This window comes from Abramis brama (assembly GCF_963993115.1).
Source record: "Abramis brama genome assembly, chromosome: 18".
In the NCBI taxonomy this organism is placed as follows: domain Eukaryota; kingdom Metazoa; phylum Chordata; class Actinopteri; order Cypriniformes; family Leuciscidae; genus Abramis; species Abramis brama.
This window is the reverse complement of record NC_139980.1, coordinates 11693222-11717826: the sequence shown is the minus strand read 5'-3', so window position 1 is coordinate 11717826 and position 24605 is coordinate 11693222. Positions and strand designations below refer to the sequence as shown.

Genomic DNA, 24605 nt, shown 5'->3' with positions numbered 1-24605 from the left:
CATTCTCTAACATTCAGCTAACTTGTTGACTTCACACAAAATGTACACGCCACACATCAAGCTCTTTCAAGTTCCGAAATCGTCAAGATATCTTGCAGTCAACAATATTCATGCAGGCTTTGCAGAATACCATTATCTTACGATTTATGGTCATCTGAACTGTTCTTGTAGATGTAAGGAAGTAAACTTAATTTCCACATGCAAGATTGTTACACTTCATGGCCTGGTTTCACAGACAGGGCTTAGACTAAGCCAGGATTAGGCCTTAGTTCAATTAGGACATTTAAGTAGTTTTTATAAACGTGCCCTAGAAAAAGAAAAAGAAAACATTACTGGTGTGAATCTTGAGACAAAAGAAAGGCACTGACATATTTTAAGATATATCAGTGCAAGCTGCTTTCTGTAAAAACAGCTCAAACATGCATTTTAGTCTGGGACTAGGATTAAGCCTCGTCTGTCAAACCGGGGGTTAATCTCCTAACTCAAGAACATGCCTAGACAACTTTAGAAGTCATGTCTAATATATTAGCAGTGCAGTTTGTCATACTGCTGTAATCATAAATGTGCTTGTGAGGGGTTTTGTCATTTCTGATCTTGTTCTAATGCTCCCTTTCTTTCCCTTTCTAGCTAATGATGCCGGTTGGCCCACCCTCAACAAGAGCAACACATCAGTCAAGCCATCTGACTGGAAGGAGTCTGGAACAGACACGACCAGTAAAACGGCATCACCTGCAGGCACTCCTGCAGATAAGGTATGTCTAACTAACACCAGCATACACAATTGCCCTCTTATTATTTTACCATCATAAAGTGTTTTCCTGCCCCCCCCCCTTTAGGTTCAGGATTCCAGTAAAATGGGCTCAGGTCCTCCTCTCAACAAGCCCCAGCCTCCCCCATATGGAGCCCATACCAGCAACCACCCCATCTCATCTGCCAACTCGGGTTCCACCAGCTCCTTGGATCGCCGCAAGGACGTTCCACTCCGGCCAGTGCCCAGCCTACCCAACAACCCCCCGCCGCTGCCGGCCTGGCCCCGTGTCCCCCCTACACCCTCTGGCTCGTCATCTCAACAGATTCAGCAGCGCATTTCTGTTCCTCCCAGTCCCACCTTCCAGCCCAGTCCACCCTTTTTCCCCCCCGGGGAGAGACCAGACCCTCCTCTAGCTGTTGCGGTAAGGCCGTTCATCCCAGATAAGGGCTCCAGACCGCAGTCACCCAGAAAGGGCCCAGCCACCATGAACTCAAGCTCCATCTACCACATGTACCTACAACAAGCAGCCCCAAAGAACTACCCTCTGAACATCAAGCCTGCAGTCAAAGCAGGTAAATTTGATATTCAAATTTACCTGCTATTCACCTGATATTACCTGATATTCACATCAGCATCTGATTTGATATTCAACAGTTTAATACTTATACTGGCAATTTTAAGGCAGTCTTTTAACATTACGGGGTGTTCACATCAGGTTTAGCTAATACTGTACAATTATGCAAGGAGACTTCTAACTTGATGCATTAAAAATATTATATGAATAGAATTAATAGAACATATTTAAAAATGAAATATTTAAATAATTTTTGTAATATATATAATTATAAATTAATAAAAAATATATAATTCTGTATTAACAAAATATTAATAACTGTGCAGTTCAACTGATAAAATAGTACAACCAAAAACCGCTCTGCAGATATTAACTGAAGTCAAATTTAAATTGCATTTTGTGTGTAAACCTATTATATCAATATCTAAAATTATGAAATTTCATGAGCTCTTCATAATAATAAACACCCATGAAAAAGTATAGTAGAAGTGTCTGAATACCGCTATAATAAAATGTGTATCTATAAATCAATATGCTTAGAATAAAAGATTTGGGATTCTATGAATCAGTATAATTAATATGAAAATAAAATAAATCTGTATTTTTACACAGTCCATGTTCACACAGGATGCGTCTTAGTGTTTTTAAAAACAGATAGATGCGGTGCAACAGAATGCAGGTGTCTTTTTAACTTTACACAAGTGTCTTCAAAAATTCCCCACTGAAAAAAAAAAAAGCTAAAAACATCACAGGTGTCAAAGATGTAATTTTAGCACTTCACATAAAAAAAAAAACGTGCAGACTGATTCAAGAGTGAAGTGTCCTCTGTGAATTATGTGGTTTATTTCTTGATTATGTGTTTGTGTTTTATTCCTGAGTACAGTATAATTGAGTATTTTGTTCTTTTTGCCTGCAGTATATGGTAAGCCAGTCCTTCCTCCCAGCTCTACACCCCCCTCCCCCTTACTTTTCGGGGGCTCTGGGGCCTTTCCTGCCCTGCAGGGTCCCGGAGGAGACATGTTGGATCTTGAGCTGGACTTCGATGGTCAACTCATAGGTGTTCCTGAGCCGCCCCAACCCAGCGTGGACCACATCCCACGACCTCTCAGCCCCACTAAACTCACACCCATGGTGCACTCCCCGATGCGCTACCAGAGCGATGCTGAACTGGAGGTCTTGCGCAAGAAACTGGCCAATGCTCCACGGCCGCTTAAGAAGCGCAGCTCGATTACAGAGCCAGAGGGCCCCAATGGACCCAACATCCAGAAACTTCTCTATCAACGGTTCAACACCCTAGCTGGAGGGATGGAGGGAGGAATGGGAGGTGTGAGTGGAAGTGGAGGAGTGACTCCATTCTACCAGCCCTCCACTGCCACAGGTGAAATGCTGTTTGATGCAGACAATGGGAATCCACCTTCAGAGACGCCTACCACGCCCTCTGAGGGTGCTGTTGTTGAGGACGCTGTCCTGCAAGGTGACGCCAATGATAATGAGCCCCTAGAGCAAGCGGTTGAGCCGCTGACCCCTCCGGCACCAGAACCATCAGAAGACAATAACAACAATCCTGCGGAACCTGTAGCGGTTTTGCCGAGTCCTGTAGCTGAGGCCAGCACCCCTGAAGAAGCAGACACCTCACCATCATCTCAACCCACGGTTGGTTTACTGATACATATATTATATATTACTAATAATAACAATAGTCATAATCAATTATTGCATATAAATATTATTTAGATTATAATTATTGTATATTACAATACAGTCTAAAAACTTAATATTACCTATTATGCAATGATATATTGTTCGTATTGTATTATAATATGCCATCTAAATAATACATTTGCAATACATTTGCTATAATTCAATTATTATTATTATTATTATTATTATTTATTACAACATAAATTGTGCCATTTTAAAAAAATTAAATTTGTTTTATATCTCAAGTCTGCAGGTAGAACTACATGAAATCCAGCATTTACTATTCCATTTCAAATAAAAAATCTGAATTGAGTATCTGATTAAATTTGCATATTATACATAATGAATAGTTTTTTGTTTTTGTCTTTTGGGCATTTTGGCATACGCCGTTCAACAGTTTGGGGTCAGTAAACATTTTTTTAAAGAAAATAATTCCTTTATTCAGCAAGGATGCATTAAATGAATCAAATGTTTATAATATAACAAAAGATTTATATTTTAAATAAATGCAGTTCTTTTAAACTTTCTATTCATCAAAGAATCCTGAAAAAAAGTATTACAGTTTCCAACAAAATATTAAATAGCACAATGGTTTTCAACATTGATAGAAACAGTGTTGTGCCTGAACTCGTTCATTGAACGATAGTTCATGAACTCGTTCATATTTTGGGTGAACGTGAAATGAACTGTATTACTGCCTGATGAACGTTACTGTGAACTCGTTCATTCTGGTGTCTGTGAACGGCACGCTCTCTCAGTTTAACTTCGTTCAATAGAGTGCCAGATATCTATAGAGACTTCCAGACGAAAACCCGGCTAAAACACACCGTAACCGGCCTAATATGTAGCGGAAAAAAACACCCAATCTGGCAACACCAGCCACCAGTGTCTACTGACTCTCTTGTTCGATCTCGTTCATCAAAATGAACAAATCTTTTTTCGAATCATTTCGTTCATTTAAGGGGCTTTAAATGTTATACTATTAACTGGCAAATTCCCAGAACACATCCACCTACGCAATCTTGATCATATTCTGAATTAAGAAATCATCATAATGCAGTCAAAAATCGTTTACAGGGAACATAAATAATTACTTTACCTTCCGAGTCTTTCGTTCATTTGACACGTGACAGACGCAATGAATGGATCGTTCATGAACGACTCATCACTTGCGTTACAAATCAAAACAAAAGCAGCAAGGAGGCGTCGTATGATCATTTAAACGAGTTTTATGACAAGGTCGGTGAGGATGGGAAAAATCTGACGCATATCTTCAGTGTTAAAACTGATAAAATAATTGTCTGTGGTTCTATATGGGCTGTGGCAATCATTTTGAAAAATAATATCTTGCAGCAACATGGAAAAAAAGAACTATGAACTAGTTCATTTTTGGAACTGTGAACTTAGTTCAAAATTTTGAAGTATGAACTGAACTAGTTCATTTTAAAATTTGTGAACTGAACTTTGAACTAGTTCATGTAGAAAGTGAACTTTCCCAACACTGGATAGAAATAAGCACCAAATTAGCATTTTAGAATGATAGAAAAATCTGTGCAACAACGCTATGTGAAACATTATGTCCAAATACACTCAATTCAACAGCCATATGAATGTATGAAATCTTACTTATGTTCTCATGTGCCTTGTGAGGTAAGATGTCATGACAGACACGAGCAGATGCAAATTTCCTGTTTCCACCCGCTCTTCTCACACTGACAGCTACTCTCAATCGCTGTTTATTGGAAAATCTCGTCGCGTTGACCTTGTTAATGTTTACACCACTACTATAGCAGCTGAAATAGATGCACCAGATATTGACTTGGCTGATTTGTACAAACGCATCAGATTAAATCGCTTGCAACAGTACAGACAGTCAGTCCTAAGGATCAGATTTGAAAAACAAATGAGTTTGAGTGCTGTACGAACAAAGCCTAACGGTCCATGTCCTCAACAGGGCAAACGCACTAACCTAAAAAAGCCAGACTCAGAGCGGACGGGTCACGGCCTTAGAGTGAAGTTCAACCCACTCGCCCTGCTGCTGGATGCCTCACTGGAGGGCGAGTTTGACCTCGTACAAAGGATAATCTATGAGGTATGTATATTGATGTATGCCATGTGGCGTAGTGAACGGATCTTGCAGACACAGATTGATTTTTATTAACCAATTCCTATTTAATTCTTCTCATTTCTTAGGTTGTCAATCCCAGCACCCCTAATGATGAGGGTATCACACCCCTTCACAACTCTGTGTGCGCTGGACACCACCACATCGTCAAGTTCCTGCTGGACTTTGGTGTTAATGTGAATGCAGCAGACAGTGATGGCTGGTGAGGACACATTGTTGGGTCTGTCAGTGTTAAAGAGATTGATCAGTCAATAAAAGCTCTGATGTGCGTGCGTGTGTGTGTGTGTGTGTAGGACGCCCTTGCATTGTGCCGCCTCCTGTAACAGCGTGCACCTGTGTAAGCTGCTGGTGGAGTCTGGTGCTGCCATCTTTGCCACCACCATCAGTGATGTAGAGACGGCAGCAGACAAATGTGAGGAGATGGAGGAGGGTTTCATACAGTGCTCACAGTTTCTCTATGGTAAGAGCATCTTTCTTTTCCTCTCCAGAGAATTCCTGTATATTTGGCCTTTTCTCACACCATCCGATTTGAGAACTCTAATTAATTTTATGGGAAAGTAAAGGCAGTTAAGAAAATATATTTTTTTAATTAACCAAACAACCCATTTGTGCATCTCAGATTGTACAAATTCATCAACAAAACGTTTGGACACTCAAGTCTCACTTAATATATGAAAGTCACTGCATTAGATGACAAAATATTAAACCAAGTGACTTTTAATTTAAAGAAATAGAGCAAACACACAAATTAAGTGCTACAAATGAATAAAAGCAGATCATTTCTCTTTAATATTTACTGATATTATAGATTTGTTTTGTTGAACATATTTTTGCTGTATTCTCATTGCATTTACAAGCCTTCAACCAGCAGATGTCCTCAGCATACATAGTTTAGAGCGCTTTGAATGAAGTGAACCAATCGCTGTACAAAATTATTCACTGTGTTGAAGTTGCCCGTTGTCAGGTTGTTTGGCATGATTGATGTGAGATTGTTCATGTGAACTCACTTATTGTGTGGAACTGCCACAAAACATAAACATATTAAGCAGCACAACTGTTTTCAACATTGATAATGATAAGAAATGTTTCTTGAGCAACAAATCATTAGAATTATTTCTTATGGATCATGTGACACTAAAGACTGGAGTAATGATGCTGAAAATTCAGCTTTGAAAATACAGGAATAAATTAAAATTTTAAAATGTATTAAAATAGAAAACAGTCGTTTTAAATTGCAGTAATATTTCATGAGAGCATGAGAGACTTTTTTCAAAAACATTAAAACATCTTACTGACAAACTTTTAAATCAATATTATTACTCAATCCTCACCAATATAATTAGGTGTAACCTATTTTTTTTGTGTGGTGCTCAAGTTAATGCTATAATATTGTACTGCATGTGACACTTACATACCGTATTAAGAGCTTTCTCTCTCTGTGTGTTTACAGGCGTGCAGGAGAAGTTGGGCGTGATGAATAAAGGAGTTGTGTACGCTCTGTGGGAGTATGAGGCTCAGAGCGCAGATGAGCTTTCCTTTCAGGAGGGTGACGCCATTACTGTCCTACGCAGGAAGGACGATACCGAGACAGACTGGTGGTGGAGTAAACTCAACGACAAAGAGGGCTATGTGCCACGTAACCTATTGGGGGTAGGTGCACACTATAATTGTGCTTTACTTTAGTGTGTATTGAGTGTGGCACACCACATTTTAAAGTAATTGAGAGATTAATTTGATCAATTTAATGCATCCTTGCTGAATAAATGTATTAATTTCTTTCCAAACCCCCATTTTTAACAGTAGTGTACAGTATATTATGAAATGATGTGTTATGTGTTTCTTTGTTTCTATAGCTGTACCCAAGAATAAAGCCACGTCAGAGGTCTCTGGCGTAACACTCTCCTGGGTGACTAACTGGACTGATGTCTCGAGGTGTTGAGCCTCCATCTTTCACCTCTATGTGCCACTTGGACAACAGAAGGGGTGAAGCTGCTAAGCCCTGAACCGGGAGACACAATCAACCCCACTATCCACAAACACACTCTCCAGCCAACACCAGGCCAAACAAGCAGCCTCAGGTTTCTCGGTCTGCCCCCGTCAGCTTCCAGGCCTCCGTATCTCCCCCTCCACTCCTCTCACGGTTTCTTGTATCCATGTAAAATAGCTGTACATCACACCTTGGGGATCAAGCACTAATCTCTTTGACAAGAGCTTTCCTTTATGTGTAGTTGCTTACCCATGATGCTTTGCTGAAAGGATCAGGGCAGGAATTGCTCTTTGTCAAAGTGAGATTTTTGAGTACTTTTAATTGAACTGGATGAATGAGAGCTGATGTGTTATATATGTTTAAAACAAAGGACTTGCGCGTGAATTTTATAGCTCATCTACAAAACAAGTGTATAGACTGGAAGCGAGCAGAGAACAAAATATACTTAGTTTGCATAGAACGATTATTCTGATATGACTGAAAAACTCCATATACTGATAGGCATGTATATGATTCATAAAGGTGCATATGAGTGAGGGTGTGTGGGATTTATGTATGCTGTAAGTGAGATTTTCCTTTTTTCACTGCAGTGAGCATCCTACAGAAGTGTGAAGTTCAGAGAAGAGTTTTTCACAGCATCGGAGTGTTTTGAAGAGTGTGTGAAGTGCGCAGAGAGATTGAGATGAACCATCATTATCAATCAGTATTTAGCCTACAGGTACTGACACTATACGTTCTCGTCAGGATTTGCTGGAGTGCGACAGCTTGCTTGAATTCAGCTGAAAATGTTCTGCGCATTTACATTGATTTTACACATTGATTTTTTTTAAATGTTGCTTTATATTATACCAGCCCATTCCACTCCACTCCTGTTTTTAGTCATGTGATTTTTATATTCTGCCGTTGAGGCAGTGAAGAGCTTTATTGTGGAGTTTAACCTTGTAAATACTGTGAGGATGGGAGAGGAGACATGCTTGACTCAATGCTGTTAGACTAAACTGCCCGTGTGGGCTTCTGTGAAATACAGTGACTCGCACCTTGTGTTCTATACATGTGCACAAATAAAAAGAAATGAGTCGTAGCAAGAAATCATGTCACCTTGTGTTATTATGCCCAGTCTCTGTTTTTGCTTGATAGATTGATTTTAACATCTAGTTTAACGCTTTTTTAGTGGCCTAAAAAGGCCTATTTTTAGTCATGCCTGGTTGCTAGAAGCAATGTGACACCTGATGGAATGAATATTGCGGTAAGATGAGAGAGTGCTTTGCTTTTAGCTAAAGAACTTCTATCTTTGGGGCACATCAAATAAAGCCCAGCACTCGGGTCACACTCCATATCTCACAGTATGGGAGAATTAACATGCAGTAGGTTCCTGTATCTTTCATAAAGGTTCACGAGTCAAATACAGAAAATCCTTGAGAAAGTATTTTTAACAACATCAGATATAAATTTAGAGCAAAGATTCATTTACTTGCATGACAACCCAAGGGTAGAAAGGTTTTGTTGTTTTTTGAATAGTACAGATTTGAAACCACATCACTTAATTCACCTAATCTTGTAGAATTTGATCAACATTTTTAATTCAGCGGGATGGGACTTTGTCTTTAATTAGTCAGGAACATGGGTCGAAATAATTATACTATTAAAATTCTTCACTGTGTATTTTGTGTATTTCAGATAGTTGTCGTATACGTGGGGCTAAAGAGGGGTTTTGTGTCATCGTGTGTGTTACTTTTCTCTGCGTTGTCGGGGTTGACAAAGATTTTATGTTTTATAGCAATTGTTGGGTGGGTTTTTCATGCTTGAAGTGTTAACTACCAAAATGTATCATAATTAAAATAACGAGATAACTCTGTACAATGAAGGTGTATCTAATACAAAAAAAAGACATTGTTGGCTAAACACCTGTAATATTCAGGGAAAATATGGTTAACTAAATTAAGATTCAGCACTCAAGGACGACTTCCTGGAAAACAGCCAGGAAAACCAGGACAACATATCACAGCCTCCGATAACACCAGAGCAACAGCCCCTCTCACCAGACACATTATCCCTCTCTCCAGCATCTCCACTTCTGTGCTTCTCAGAGAAAATGGAAGAACTGGTGTATGCTGGAACCAAACTATCCCACTTTTTTGCTGCGAGCCCTCAGATATCAACCAAAAAACATCAGGCCCCGCAAACACCAAAGCCTGCGGGCCCAGCTCGCCCCCTCCCCCTCCTCCTGTGAGAGCTCTTCAGCCTCTGCCACAGCGCCAGGGCCCACACCCTCCCCCATCTGCTCGAGGTGAACCAAAAACAACTGATACCAGCTCTCAGTGATATGCGTCGGGTCCCCACTATGATAACATTAACTTTCTCAAATGTTTACAGAACAAGCAGGAACCCAGTGTGACTGTATCTTTCTCTATTGATGTTCTACGAGATAGAAAGTCTAAGGCCTTCAAAAGCTGTACAGCAAACCCAACTAATCTGGTGCCTATTACACGTCAAACTAAGATTGCTGTGGGGACAAAAAGTAAATCGCTCACTTAAAAATAAATCACTTCTAGTCAACGACTTAATTACCACAAATAACCTGGATTTTATGTTTCTAAATGAAACATGGCTAGAAGACAGCTGCAGTGCAATAATCCTTAATGAAGCATCCCCTCCTAACTTAACATCATTATGAGTGTATGCAGAGAGGGTAGAGGAGGTGTGGGTGTATCTGCTCTTGTTAAAGATGTCTATCAATGTAAGCAAATATTATTTGGGAATTACCCATCTTTCGAATATCTGGGTATTGTGTTAAAGGGTGCTCCACGCATTTTACTTATCATTATTTACAGGCCTCCAAAATACTCTCCAGCCTTGTTTTGCTATTGCTGTAGATTTTAACATCCACATAGATAATGCAGAAAACAATATGGCAAAAGAAATCAAAACTGTTTTAAAAACTTTTGATCTGACTCAGTATGTACATGGACCCACACACATTCATGGACACTCTCTAGATGTACTTATCAGTAAGGGTCTAAACATTTCATCGATTGTTATTAAGGATGTAGCACTGTCTGATCATTTCTGTATTTTCTGTATTTTTATATATTGATCTCTCCTGCCATTGAAGCTAGATCTGTGTCTGTCAAGAAGAGATGCTTAAATGAGAACACTAGTGTACTATTTATGAAGGCTATATCCTTAACACCAAGCATATCTGCTGACTGTCTGAAAATCTGTTGATTTTCTCCTTGATGCTTTTAACTCAAGTGTTAAATGATGATATTGCTCCTGTGAAAGTCAGGAAGAAGAGTGGCAGACTAAAAGCACTTTGGAGAAACTCAACAGCAGTGCAAAATATGAGAAGACAATGCAGAAAAGAAGAGTGCATGTGGCGGAAGACTAAACTTAAGTTGTAGTCCATTATAACATCTACAAAGACAGCATCCATGCTTTCAATATGGAACTAGGCAAAGCTAGACAGACTTTCTTCTCGAATATTGTAAACACCAACTTAAACAACACACACACTCTTTTTTGCTACTGTAGAGAGACTGGCGAACCCCCCAAGCCAGATTCCCATTTAAATGCTCTCAGACAGCAAATGCAGTGAGTTTGCTTCCTTCTTCTCTGAGAAAATCAATAATATCAGAAAGGTGATCAGCACATCCTTGAGTTGCACTGGGGTCAGACAGATCAGACCACAACCTGAGAAAGTAGTTAGTTACTATGTCTGATTTCGAAGAAATTGATGGCAAAATTTTGGAAGAAAACGTACAGCACCTTAAAACATCAACCTGCGCCCTTGACGAACTTCCCACATCTTTTTTCAAAAGTGTGTTAAACTGTTTAGAAGCAGATCTTCTAGAAGTGGTAAACTCCTCACTTCTCTCTGGGAGTTTTCCAAACTCCCTGAAAACTGCAGTTGTCAAGCCCCTCCTGAAAAAGAGCAATCTGGATAAGACCATTTTAAGCAACTATAGACCAATCTCAAATCTTCCTTTCATAGACAAGATCATTGAAAAAGTTGTCTTCAATCAGCTGAACGAACAAATTCTTAAGCTCGAATGAATACTTTGACAATTCTTGCGCCACTCCTGTTCAACCTGTATGCTCCCACTGAGCCAAATAATGAAAAATAACCAAATTGCTTACCACAGCTATGCAGACGACACAACTCTACTTAGCCCTATCGCCTAACGATTACAGCCCCATTGACTCCCTGTACCAATGCATTGATGAAGTTAACAGTTGGATGTGCCAAAACTTTCTTCAGCTAAACAAAGACAAAACTGAAGTCATTGCATTTGGAAACAAAGATGAAGTTCTCAAGGTGAACGCATACCTTGACGCTAGGGGTCTAACAACTAAAAATCAAGTCAGGAATCTCAGTGTGATTCTGGAGTCAGACCTTAGTTTCAGTAGTCATGTCAAAACAATAACTAAATCAGCACACTATGATCTGAAAAATATTGCAAGAATTATGCTTTGTTTCCAGACAAGACTTAGAGAAACTTGTTCATGCTTTCATCACCAGCAGGGCGGATTATTGTAATGGACTCCTCACTGGCCTTCCCAAAAAGACCACAAGACAGTTGCAGCTCATACAGAACGCTGCTGCCAGGATTCTGAGCAGAACCAGAAAATATGAACACATCACACCAGTCCTCAGGTCTTTACACTGGCTCCCAGTTACATTTAGGATTGATTTTAAAGTATTATTACTGGTATATAAATCATTCAGTGGCCTAGGACCTCAATACATTGCAGATATAAACCCAATAGATCACTCAGATCATTAGGATCACATCAACTAAAAATACCAAGGGTTCACTCTAAGCATGGTGAGTCCGCTTTTAGCTACTATGCCAGCCGCAGCTGGAACCAGCTTCCAGACGAGATCTGATGTCCTCCTACAGTAGTCACATTCAAATCCAGACTCAAAACACATCTGTTTAGCTGTGCATTTACTGAATGAGCACTGTGCGTCCGACTGATTACACTGTATTTTATCACTGCATTCTTCCTTTTGATTCTAAACTGAACTCAAATGGCACTGATTGATAACCAGTGAAGGGTATTGTAGTAGTGAGGGAAACCCTGATGGTCTTGATGACCAAATTTGTGAGCAAGTGCTCAGCTTTCTGCGGTGGAGTTTGAGAGAGATTGACTGATGACGGTCAAGGCAACACTGTGGTGACTAGTACAGATTACTGGTCTGGATTGGTACAGATTACTAATCTAAATTACTAAAATTACTAAATTTATTCTATGAATCATCTTTTTACTATTTTAATTCATTTTACTCTAATTCAACTGTATCATTTATCTCTTAATTCCTTTTATAACAGTTTTAATTTCCCCTGCTTTTATTTTGTGTCTATTTTCTATGCAAAGCTCTATGAATTGCTATAGTGTGATTATTATAATTCCTTTCTATGCAAAGCTTTTGAATAACTGTTTGAATTTTCCTTGCTTTTATTTTGTGGTTATTTTTATTCCTCTCTATGTAAAGCACTTTGAATTGTCATAGTGTATAAAATGTGCTATATAAATAAACTTGCCTTGCCTAAATGTCTGTATGGTAAATTACATTAATGGTTTCCGAAAATGTTAGTTTAGGATTAAAAGAGATCAAAACAAAGCACAACAAAATATTGAAGTTCTTTTGGGTGTATGTCCTTATATGGCCACTAGGTGACAGTATACAACTGGTTTGACAGAAGCATTCATAACCAACCTCTTTAAGGTGAACTAAGTAACTTTTTTTACCTTAACCGAACAGCTTCGGAGTCATTGGAATGGTTATATGACTGTTTTCGGGTTGAATGGTGGTCGTCTCGCACCCCCCGAGCGCCTGTGAGCCGAAAAACCACCCTTGCAACTTTGGGCCGGCGGGTTTGACGACAGTGTTGTCAAATATCTATTCCGAAGCTGTAGGGGGAGCTCTATAGAGAAACCCGCAAGCAAAAAGCGAGAAAACAGCGAAGAAATCGGCAAAGCTGCATAGTGCTGCTTTAAATTGGAATTATAAAATGCAATAAGAAAGAACTAGTCTACTCTTCAAACCACAAATGCTCTTGAGATTGTGGTTCCTGTATTAAGGCAAATCAAAAATGACCTTGTGACATATTTTGTCCCCTTATTTAATGGCCTTCAAGCACAGGGATTCAACATTGTATCCTATATAGACTGCACACCATGACATCTTTACGGTTTAAAAACTGTAAATACATAAGCATCATTTAACAGCTAGAAAACCATGTTCAACGGGGCATTTGATTCTGGCAACTGGACAAATGCAGAACAGGAAAGTGAACTGATGGTTCCATGAAATTACACCAAACATAGTTTAAGCAAGCAATAACATGCACACAAGAAACTCCATGGGCCAAAGAGACTTTATTTCTGATGTTAAACTCCATCTTCAACATTGCAGGACGTTTGAGATACAAAATCCTTCACACTGATGGAAGACTCGTCTAACTTTAGTGCCACTACCGTTTGGGTGGAGTGTATGTTCCTTGATGTGGTTAAGATTATTGGTACTGGAGGAAGGGAGGACTGGTGGAGGCAGGGAAGGAGTTAAGTTAGGAGTCACGAAGTGTTCACTTCTGCTCAGGCATGAGGTCATCGATCGACTGGCCTGCCTCCAGGCGTTTCTCCATCTCTACAAGCAGCTTAACTCCATCCACCACCATCTGAACCAGCTCTACCTCAGAGAAGCCCAAACGGTCAGCGTTGGAGATGTCAAAGACACCACCTACTGCAGCTGTGTCCACACCACCTGTTGAAGAGAGCAAGGTTAGTATTGGAGATGACATTCTGTACAGGTAATACAGGATTGTATGGCTCAGGTGAATATATACCTGTTCCACGCTTTTGGAGCCTCAGTCGCTTGAGGATCTCACCAAATTTCTCATGCTTACTGACGTTGGGAAGTTTGACATGAACGCCACCACGCAACCCTGTGCCCAGGTTGGAGGGGCAAGTTAGGACGTAGCCCAAGTGTTCGTTCCACATGAACTCATGGCCCTTCTCTTTGAACAATTCCTCGATCTGCAAGGCAAGCGGATTAAGATTTAAAAATCTGCCAACATTGGAGCTGCAGAAAGTGTTACTAAAGTGACCAGTAAAAACAAAAACACACCTTTGTGAGGCCAGTGCAGAAGCGATTGAAGACTTCCTTCATGTTGCCTCCTTTCTGCATGGAGATGACACGAAGATGGTCTTCCTCATTCACCCAGACAAGGAATGTCTTATTGTCATTGTGCCTAAAAGCATTGAGAAAATACATTATATATAATAAAAATTATACATCACATATTACCCCCCCCCCCCTTTTTTTTTCTTTTTTTTTAGATTATTATTATTATTATTATGATCGCACCTACATGGATCCATTTAGTAAGTTGGGACAAAGTCCAAATTGAACCCAAAATTGAGAGGAGCAATGAACCCAAAAGCCTGTTCACTCACCAGATCCCTCTGCCATCGGGCCAGTCACGGGCCATCCCAGAGGCCAGCAGCAGTGGGGACACAGGCTTATCAAACAGGAAGTGGTCATCAATCAGCTGCTGCTGCTCCTCGTCCGTCATGTCCTTGAGGGCATAATACTTTCCGTTAAGATCGCCATCAAGGACTCCCAAAGCTGTGAAAAAAAAAGAAAAACCCATCACAACAGACCTACGGCATTACAGAGTGGATGCTTGAATCACTTATGTTTCCGCCCACTCCTCTTGAGCGACCAATCGTGAATCAAGTACATCCTATGCAAACAGACGGCTAGGCGAGCTCACCCTCGACGGACAGACTCTCGATGCCGCGTCTCTCCCCGCGACTGCAGTGAGGAGGGAGGCAGAAACCACGGATGCTCCTGCCGGTTCGCACTCTGGAGCTCAGAACGTAGTTGGGGTCAAGGTCGTCTCCACCCTATTAAAAACACGACTAAAATTAGCAGCAGACGATTTTGAAACGTTAAACCCAATTAGATGCACCAGACGGAGACCACGCAGTGTACCTGGAGGTTGTCTGGGTTCAGGTCAGTCTTGTGTTTGTCTGTGGGTTTATATCCACCATGACGGTCCTCAATGATGGGATCCAGAAGATCTTTGAACACCTCATATGTTTCCTCGTCTCCAGCAACGCAGCCCACAGTCATGATGAAAGGATGCCCTGGAACACAACAGATCAGCAGTCAGACAAATCCTGGACTTGAGTCATTTGTTGTAGTGACAAAAAGAATGTTTTGGACATTTCTTTAACATTGTAGGCAAACAGATTGGGCGACAGCTTAATATAGCCACACATCGTGTTTGTTACCGCACGGTTGGCCTTGCAGCAATCATGAGATTAAACACAACCCTTCCTTTGTTGGACTTCACAACCTTATGTTATCAATTAAGATTCAAATGCATGAAAACGCTTATACTGAAGTGCATAACATGCACTAGCCACCAGGATTACAACAGCAAGGAGCACTATGCAAAGGATGCAAATTATGTTTGTACATTACAGGTTCCCTGTTCGTTTTGGACATATCAGGCCCAAGAATGCTTTGAATGGGTCTATCAGGGTCAGTGCGCCACCACCTCAACGAAAGGCCAACGTATGCTTTGTAAAAGCGCTTAATATGAGGCAGCCCAAAGAGGCTTCCCCAGAGTCCTGGTTACTCAAAAGTAGCCTACATTCAGAAATAATATTCAAGGTCGTTTTTGTACCAATTTGACACAAATTATCAGACTACAACAATAAAAATTAAGTTACTATTGTCATTTGTGCAAAATGTTTTGTGATCTTAATGGTCTAAGATCATCGTTGAGGTCTTAATAGGATAGATAATTATCACCTGAGGATGACTACTATTTATATTCATTTATAGCAAATAGTGTTTTGGGATCCAACAAATTATTATTATTATTATTATTATTATTATATCTGCTTTATCTTGCTCAATACCCAAACAATTTCATCCTCAAAAAAACAAAACACAACCTCAAGAGCTTAAGATGGTAAGTTAAGCCTGTGTTGCAGCCATTGAAATAAATTTTATGTATGAAAAGTTTGTCAAGATATATTTTATGGGTACAATTTTCACTCCTAGTTACGTACTATTGAGTCCATACATTTGCATTTGTTCTTTATTCATATAGATTTATTTATTTATTTATTATTTTGTGATTATATGGCAATTAAAACCAAAACTTGCTAATTGGCTTCTGGCAGTATTGGGGAAGGACATGCCCCTACTAGAGAACACTTGATTGGTTAAAAATAGTGTAGTGCAGGATGAGTCATCAAAATCTTTAGTCACTTCTTCCAGTAACAGGGACAGGTAAAAATGTAAGTGCATTTTGCTAAAAGTAACTTACAACTTGACATTGAATTAATAATGTCATCATTATTCTTGACATTCAGCTCAGCATATAGACAAGCTTAAAGGAAACACACGGACTAAAAGCAGGGGGGTCGCATAAATACTTTAACATGAGCACCACCATACACCGGAGCGCCGGTAGAAATACGGGCACTTTTCCATTTTGAAGATAGGCCATTTACCTGGGTTGTCGACTCCGGTTTGAATGACGTCATCCAGGGTAAATCCGCTGGGGGTTTGTTTGTCCCGAAGGTTTGCATACATTTCGGGCGTCAGCACCTTCGCCGTGTGGTTGTTGTGCTTGCTGAGGTCGGGATACTCCTGCTCGGCGGAGTAGTTCATCTTCAGCTGATTGTGAGTGTTACCGAAAGGCATGTTTGCGTCTACCTGGTGCAAATATTTGGAAACAAGGATGTTAAAGACGAATTAAAATCGGATTAAAAATCGAGAACAAAGCCAGTCCCTCAGCTGCATTAATAATGACGTAACAGCATTAAAGCGCATTTTCTAAAACAGGAGAATTTGTTTATATTCGATTAAACCGTTACAGCAACAAACGGTCGTGGTATGACGATAATTGTGTTCGGTGATGTGATGTGTCATGTCACGCGGGCAGTAAATATGATGGAATGTCGCGTGCGCGTCCAATAATTGACGCCTCATTATAAAATGAATCTCTCATTCTCTCTGGGAGTTTTACCAAACTCCCTGAAAACTGCAGTTGTCAAGCTCCTCCTGAAAAAGAGCAATCTGGATAAGACCATATTAAGTAACTATAGACCAATCTCAAATCTTCCTTTCATAGGCAAGATCATTGAAAAAGTTGTCTTCAATCAGCTGAACAAATTCTTAAGCTCGAATGGATACTTTGACAATTTTCAATCTGGTTTCCGACCGCACCACAGCACGGAGACAGCGCTCATAAAGATAATAAACGATATTCGCTTAAATACTGATTCAGGCAAATTATCAGTGCTGGTACTACTCGACCTCAGTGCTGCATTTGACACTGTCGATCACAACACTTCTTGACAGGCTGGAAAACTGGGTTGGGCTTTCTGGGATAGTCCTAAAATGGTTCAGGCCATTCATAGAAGGGAGATGTTATTATGTGAGTATAGGAGACCATAAGTCTGTGTGGACAACCATGACATGCGGAGTCCCTCAAGGCTCAATTCTTGTGCCACTCCTGTTCAACCTGTATGCTCCCACTGAGTCAAGCTATGCAGACGACACACAGCTCTACTTAGCCCTATCGCCTAACGATTACAGCCCCATTGACTCCCTGTACTAATGCATTGATGAAGTTAACAGTTGGATGTGTCAAAACTTTCTTCAGCTAAACAAAGACAAAACTGAAGTCATTGCGTTTGGAAACAAAGATGAAGTTCTCAAGGTGAACGCATACCTTGACGCTAGGGGTCTAACAACTAAAAATCAAGTCAGGAATCTCAGTGTGATTCTGGAGTCAGACCTTAGTTTCAGTAGTCATGTCAAAACAATAACTAAATCAGCATACTATGATCTGAAAAATATTGCAAGAATTAGATGCTTTGTTTACAGACAAGACTTAGAGAAACTTGTTCATGCTTTCATCACCAGCAGGGCGGATTATTGTAATGGACTCCTCACTGGCCTTCTCAAAAAGACCACAAGACAGTTGCAGCTCATACAGAACGCTGCTGCCAGGATTCTGAGCAGAACCAGAAAATATGAACACATCACACCAGTCCTCAGGTCTTTACACTGGCTCCCAGTTACATTTAGGATTGATTTTAAAGTATTATTACTGGTATATAAACCATTCAATGGCCTAGGACCTCAATACATTGCAGATATAAACCCAATAGATCACTCAGATCATTAGGATCACATCAACTAAAAATACCAAGGGTTCACTCTAAGCACGGTGAGTCCGCTTTTAGCTACTATGCCAGCCGCAGCTGGAACCAGCTTCCAGACGAGATCTGATGTCCTCCTACAGTAGTCACATTCAAATCCAGACTCAAAACACATCTGTTTAGCTGTGCATTTACTGAATGAGCACTGTGCGTCCGACTGATTACACTGTATTTTATCACTGCATTCTTCCTTTTGATTCTAAACTGAACTCAAATGGCACTGATTGATAACCAGTGTTTAGTGAAGGGTATTGTAGTAGTGAGGGAAACCCTGATGGTCTTGATGACCAAATTTGTGAGCAAGTGCTCAGCTTTCTGCGGTGGAGTTTGAGAGGGATTGACTGATGACGGTCAAGGCAACACTGTGGTGACTAGTACAGATTACTGGTCTGGATTGGTACAGATTACTAATCTAATACTGACCGTCATGGGGAAATCTCAGAGTCAAAATAAGATACACCGGTGTTTTGCCAGATGAGAAGTTTATTCTATGTATCATCTTTTTACTATTTTAATTAATTTTACTCTAATTCATTTTATAACTACACTGTAAAAAATTTGTAACCCTCCCAAATCAAAAATTTCAATTGACCGATAACATCTAAATTTTTCAATTGGCCCAAGTGAAAATCTGTACATTTAATTTTAGAATTTACAGAATTTCACTTGGGCCAATTGAAAAATTTAGATGTTATCGGTCAATTGAAATTTTTGATTTGGGAGTGTTACAAATTTTTTACAGTGTATCATTTATCTCTTTTAATTCCTTTTATAACTGTTTTAATTTCCCCTGCTTTTGTATCTATTTTCTATGCAAAGCTCTATGAATTGCTATAGTGTGATTATAATTCCTTTCTATGCAAAGCTTTTTTCTTTTGAGATTATTTTTATTCCTCTATATGTAAAGCACTTTGAATTGCTATGGTGTATAAAATATGCTATATAAATAAACTTGCCTTGCCTAAATGTCTGTATGGTAAATTACATTCATGGTTTCCGAAAAAAAAAAAAAAAAGTTGTATTAGAACTTGGAATAAAGCACAGATTAAAAGATCAAAACAAAGCGCAACAAAGTTCTTTGGGTGTATGTCCTTAAATGGCCACTAGGTGACAGTATACAACTGGTTTGACAGAAGCATTCATAAGCAACCTCTTAAATTGGAATTATAAAATGCAATAAGACCTAGTCTACTCTTCAAAGCACAAATGCTCTTGAGATTGTGGTTCCTGTATTAAGGCAAATCAAAAATGATCTTGTGACATTTTGTCCCCTTATTTAATGGCCTTCAAGCACAGGGATTCAACATTGTATCCTATATAGACTGCACACCATGACATCTTTACGGTTAAAAACTGTAAATACATAAGCATCATTTAACAGCTAGAAAACCATGTTCAACAGGAAAATGAACTGATGGTTCCATGAAATTACAGCAAACAAATAGTTTAAGCAAGTAATAACATGCACACAAGAAACTCCATGGGCCAAAGAGACTTTATTTCTGATGTTAAACTCCATCTTCAACATTGCAGGACGTTTGAGATACAAAATCCTTCACACTGATGGAAGACTCGTCTAACTTTAGTGCCACTACCGTTTGGGTGGAGTGTATGTTCCTTGATGTGGTTAAGATTATTGGTACTGGAGGAAGGGAGGACTGGTGGAGGCAGGGAAGGAGTTAAGTTAGGAGTCACGAAGTGTTCACTTCTGCTCAGGCATGAGGTCATCGATCGACTGGCCTGCCTCCAGGCGTTTCTCCATCTCTACAAGCAGCTTAACTCCATCCACCACCATCTGAACCAGCTCTACCTCAGAGAAGCCCAAACGGTCAGCGTTGGAGATGTCAAAGACACCACCTACTGCAGCTGTGTCCACACCACCTGTTGAAGAGAGCAAGGTTAGTATTGGAGATGACATTCTGTACAGGTAATACAGGATTGTATGGCTCAGGTGAATATATACCTGTTCCACGCTTTTGGAGCCTCAGTCGCTTGAGGATCTCACCAAATTTCTCATGCTTACTGACGTTGGGAAGTTTGACATGAACACCACCACGCAACCCTGTGCCCAGGTTGGAGGGGCAAGTTAGGACGTAGCCCAAGTGTTCGTTCCACATGAACTCATGGCCCTTCTCTTTGAACAATTCCTCGATCTGCAAGGCAAGCGGATTAAGATTCAAAAATCTGCCAACACTGGAGCTGCAGAAAGTGTTACTAAAGTGACCAGTAAAAACAAAAACACACCTTTGTGAGGCCAGTGCAGAAGCGATTGAAGACTTCCTTCATGTTGCCTCCTTTCTGCATGGAGATGACACGAAGATGGTCTTCCTCATTCACCCAGACAAGGAATGTCTTATTGTCATTGTGCCTAAAAGCATTGAGAAAATACATTATATATAATAAAAATTATACATCACATATTACCCCCCCCCCCCCCCTTTTTTTTCTTTTTTTTTAGATTATTATTATTATTATTATTATTATTATTATGATCGCACCTACATGGATCCATTTAGTAAGTTGGGACAAAGTCCAAATTGAACCCAAAATTGAGAGGAGCAATGAACCCAAAAGCCTGTTCACTCACCAGATCCCTCTGCCATCGGGCCAGTCACGGGCCATCCCAGAGGCCAGCAGCAGTGGGGACACAGGCTTATCAAACAGGAAGTGGTCATCAATCAGCTGCTGCTGCTCCTCGTCCGTCATGTCCTTGAGGGCATAATACTTTCCGTTAAGATCGCCATCAAGGACTCCCAAAGCTGTGAAAAAAAAAAGAAAAACCCATCACAACAGACCTACAGAATTACAGAGTGGATGCTTGAATCACTTATGTTTCCGCCCACTCCTCTTGAGCGACCAATCGTCAATCAAGTACATCCTATGCAAACAGACGGCTAGGCGAGCTCACCCTCGACGGACAGACTCTCGATGCCGCGTCTCTCCCCGCGACTGCAGTGAGGAGGGAGGCAGAAACCACGGATGCTCCTGCCGGTTCGCACTCTGGAGCTCAGAACGTAGTTGGGGTCAAGGTCGTCTCCACCCTATTAAAAACACGACTAAAATTAGCAGCAGACGATTTTGAAACGTTAAACCCAATTAGATGCACCAGACGGAGACCACGCAGTGTACCTGGAGGTTGTCTGGGTTCAGGTCAGTCTTGTGTTTGTCTGTGGGTTTATATCCACCATGACGGTCCTCAATGATGGGATCCAGAAGATCTTTGAACACCTCATATGTTTCCTCGTCTCCAGCAACGCAGCCCACAGTCATGATGAAAGGATGCCCTGGAACACAACAGATCAGCAGTCAGACAAATCCTGGACTTGAGTCATTTGTTGTAGTGACAAAAAGAATGTTTTGGACATTTCTTTAACATTGACGGCAAACAGATTGGGCGACAGCTTAATATAGCCACACATCGTGTTTGTTACCGCACGATTGGCCTTGCAGCAATCATGAGATTAAACACAACCCTTCCTTTGTTGGACTTCACAACCTTATGTTATCAATTAAGATTCAAATGCATGAAAACGCTTATACTGAAGTGCATAACATGCACTAGCCACCAGGATTACAACAGCAAGGAGCACTATGCAAAGGATGCAAATTATGTTTGTACATTACAGGTTCCCTGTTCGTTTTGGACACATCAGGCCCAAGAATGCTTTGAATGGGTCTATCAGGGTCAGTGCGCCACCACCTCAACGAAAGGCCAACGTATGCTTTGTAAAAGCGCTTAATATGAGGCAGCCCAAAGAGGCTTCCCCAGAGTCCTGGTTACTCAAAAGTAGCCTACATTCAGAAATAATATTCAAGGTCGTTTTTGTACCAATTTGACACAAATTATCAGACTACAACAATAAAAATTAAGTTACTATTGTCATTTGTGCAAAATGTTTTGTGATCTTAATGGTCTAAGATCATTGGTGAGGTCTTAATAGGATAGATAATTATCACCTGAGGATGACTACCATTTGTATTCATTTATATATAGCAAATAGTGTTTAGGGATCCAACAAATTATTATTATTATTATTATTATTATTATTATATCTGCTTTATCTTGCTCAATACCCAAACAATTTCATCCTCAAAAAACAAAACACAACCTCAAGAGCTTAAGATGGTAAGTTAAGCCTGTGTTGCAGCCATTGAAATGCATTTTGTTCATGTATGAAAAGTTTGTCAAGATATATTTTATTGGTACAATTTTCACTCCTAGTTACGTACTATTGAGTCCATACATTTGCATTTGTTCTTTATTCATATAGATTTATTTATTTATTCATTATTATTTTGTGATTATATGGCAATTAAAACCAAAACTTGCTAATTGGCTTCAGGCAGTATTGGGGAAGGACATGCCCCTACTAGAGAACACTTGATTGGTTAAAAATAGTGTAGTGCAGGATGAGTCATCAAAATCTTTAGTCACTTCTTCCAGTAACAGGGACAGGTAAAAATGTAAGTGCATTTTGCTAAAAGTAACTTACAACTTGATATTCAGTTAATAATGTCATTATTCTTGACATTCAGCTCAGCATATAGACAAGCTTAAAGGAAACACACGGACTAAAAGCAGGGGGATCGCATAAATACTTTAACATGAGCACCACCATACACCGGAGCGCCGGTAGAAATACGGGCACTTTTCCATTTTGAAGATAGGCCATTTACCTGGGTTGTCGACTCCGGTTTGAATGACGTCATCCAGGGTAAATCCGCTGGGGGTTTGTTTGTCCCGAAGGTTTGCATACATTTCGGGCGTCAGCACCTTCGCCATGTGGTTGTTGTGCTTGCTGAGGTCGGGATACTCCTGCTCGGCGGAGTAGTTCATCTTCAGCTGATTGTGAGTGTTACCGAAAGGCATGGTTGCGTCTACCTGGTGCAAATATTTGGAAACAAGGATGTTAAAGGCGAATTAAAATCGGATTAAAAATCGAGAACAAAGCCAGCCCCTCAGCTGCATTAATAATGACGTAACAGCATTAAAGCGCATTTTCTATAACAGGAGAATTTGTTTATATTCGATTAAACCGTTACAGCAACAAACGGTCGTGGTATGATGATAATTGTGTTCGGTGATGTGTCATGTCACGCGGGCAGTAAATATGATGGAATGTCGCGTGCGCGTCCAATAATTGACGCCTCATTATAAAATGCATTCAAATGCATGCAGTTTTTGAATGTTATGTAATGCCTACTGTGCATTACGAGAGTCTTGTATGGGAAACATGCATTATTATTTAAAGCATACGAATGCGTAATGCGCAACGTCTCCAAAGACCTTGCAGAAAAAGGAGGCTGACTGCAAGGTCGTTGCTGATGTTTGGGACAAAAGCAGCATATCATCCGCATATCCGTGTTCTCTTGACCAACATATCATTTAAAGCGTTTAAATGCCTTTGTATTGATATTACTGGGCTTTCTACACATTTAAATCCTTTAGGTAAATATAAACGGCGCATTGCAAATTTACAACAGAGCTTGAATGCACGTTTTATGTCTGGATACTGATGCATTCCTGATCATACTTAAATTATTAATATAGCCCACAAATAGATGTTTTTGTAAATTGACTTGGCAGCGGTATCACATCACAACTTCTAATTATTAGAACAATAAAGGCTTGTTTTAATGATTTTAAACAAAAACCATACCTTATACTGATTTTCTTTGGGAAAGCGGAATTAATCCTTCCTAAAGTCCACCAGAACCCACACAAAGACTGATAATGGTGTCCAGAAATAATCGGCTTTGTGGGGTTTTTATATCGAGCTCAAGCTCTCCTCTGATTGGATGCTATTTGAGTCCATTCATTCTATTGGACAGGGCGTCGCATCACCTCCACAACATCCACTATTTGCTTACATTGATCACATGATGTTTTTCCTTGACGGTTCTCCTTGTCATGATTGACAGCAAAATTGAACAATGTGGAATTCGTTCACATGCATTCATCAAGACTCTCATATGTTTTGTTTTGTGCTGGATGGGTAATTTATTCCACACTGTTTTAAAGAAACAAATCTGTCTGTTCATGTTTGCTTAGCTCTCTAAATATCACACTAATGCAGCATCACCTTGATGTAGTGTGGATGTGGTTTTGTTTTCCCAGGAAATTAATTTTGTTAAGCCTTTATTACTGATTTTAATGTTATCATCCTGTATATTGCACGGTGAAGCATTGTTTCTGCAAGTGCTTATT

The 24605-nt window shown here is 40.0% G+C and overlaps 3 protein-coding genes across 5 annotated transcripts in view; 1 reads left to right on the top strand and 2 right to left on the bottom strand.

The window, feature by feature from the left end:
• Positions 1-8227, top strand: part of ppp1r13bb (protein phosphatase 1, regulatory subunit 13Bb) — a 62583-nt gene extending 54356 nt beyond the window's left edge. For both annotated transcript variants that reach the window (XM_084091909.1, XM_084091908.1), the window contains 8 exons: positions 628-752; positions 837-1323; positions 2242-2978; positions 4981-5118; positions 5220-5353; positions 5445-5611; positions 6602-6801; positions 7005-8227. In XM_084091909.1, the coding sequence (XP_083948035.1) occupies positions 628-752; positions 837-1323; positions 2242-2978; positions 4981-5118; positions 5220-5353; positions 5445-5611; positions 6602-6801; positions 7005-7046 (2030 nt within the window). In that variant the 3' untranslated portion in view covers positions 7047-8227. The remainder of the gene's footprint in view (positions 1-627; positions 753-836; positions 1324-2241; positions 2979-4980; positions 5119-5219; positions 5354-5444; positions 5612-6601; positions 6802-7004) is intronic.
• Positions 8228-13503: 5276 nt separating this feature from the next.
• On the bottom strand, positions 13504-17089 carry LOC311068072 (creatine kinase B-type-like). The gene is made up of 7 exons (XM_084090284.1): positions 16679-17089; positions 15141-15295; positions 14920-15052; positions 14600-14771; positions 14271-14394; positions 13990-14179; positions 13504-13907 (listed from the first exon to the last, which is right to left on the bottom strand). Exons 1-7 carry the CDS (start codon positions 16869-16871, stop codon positions 13729-13731), a joined length of 1146 nt encoding a protein of 381 aa, XP_083946410.1. The 5' UTR covers positions 16872-17089; the 3' UTR covers positions 13504-13728.
• A 2785-nt stretch (positions 17090-19874) lies between these two features.
• LOC311068071 (creatine kinase B-type) lies at positions 19875-24232 on the bottom strand. Of its 2 annotated transcripts, none has more exons than XM_084090282.1 (8): positions 24058-24232; positions 23075-23279; positions 21527-21681; positions 21306-21438; positions 20985-21156; positions 20642-20765; positions 20361-20550; positions 19875-20278 (listed from the first exon to the last, which is right to left on the bottom strand). In XM_084090282.1, exons 2-8 carry the CDS (start codon positions 23265-23267, stop codon positions 20100-20102), a joined length of 1146 nt encoding a protein of 381 aa, XP_083946408.1. In that variant the 5' UTR covers positions 23268-23279; positions 24058-24232; the 3' UTR covers positions 19875-20099. The 2 variants fall into 2 exon arrangements, with proteins under 2 accessions (XP_083946408.1, XP_083946409.1); XM_084090283.1 differs by having other exon boundaries at positions 23075-23275; positions 24058-24175.
• Positions 24233-24605: the final 373 nt, after the last annotated feature.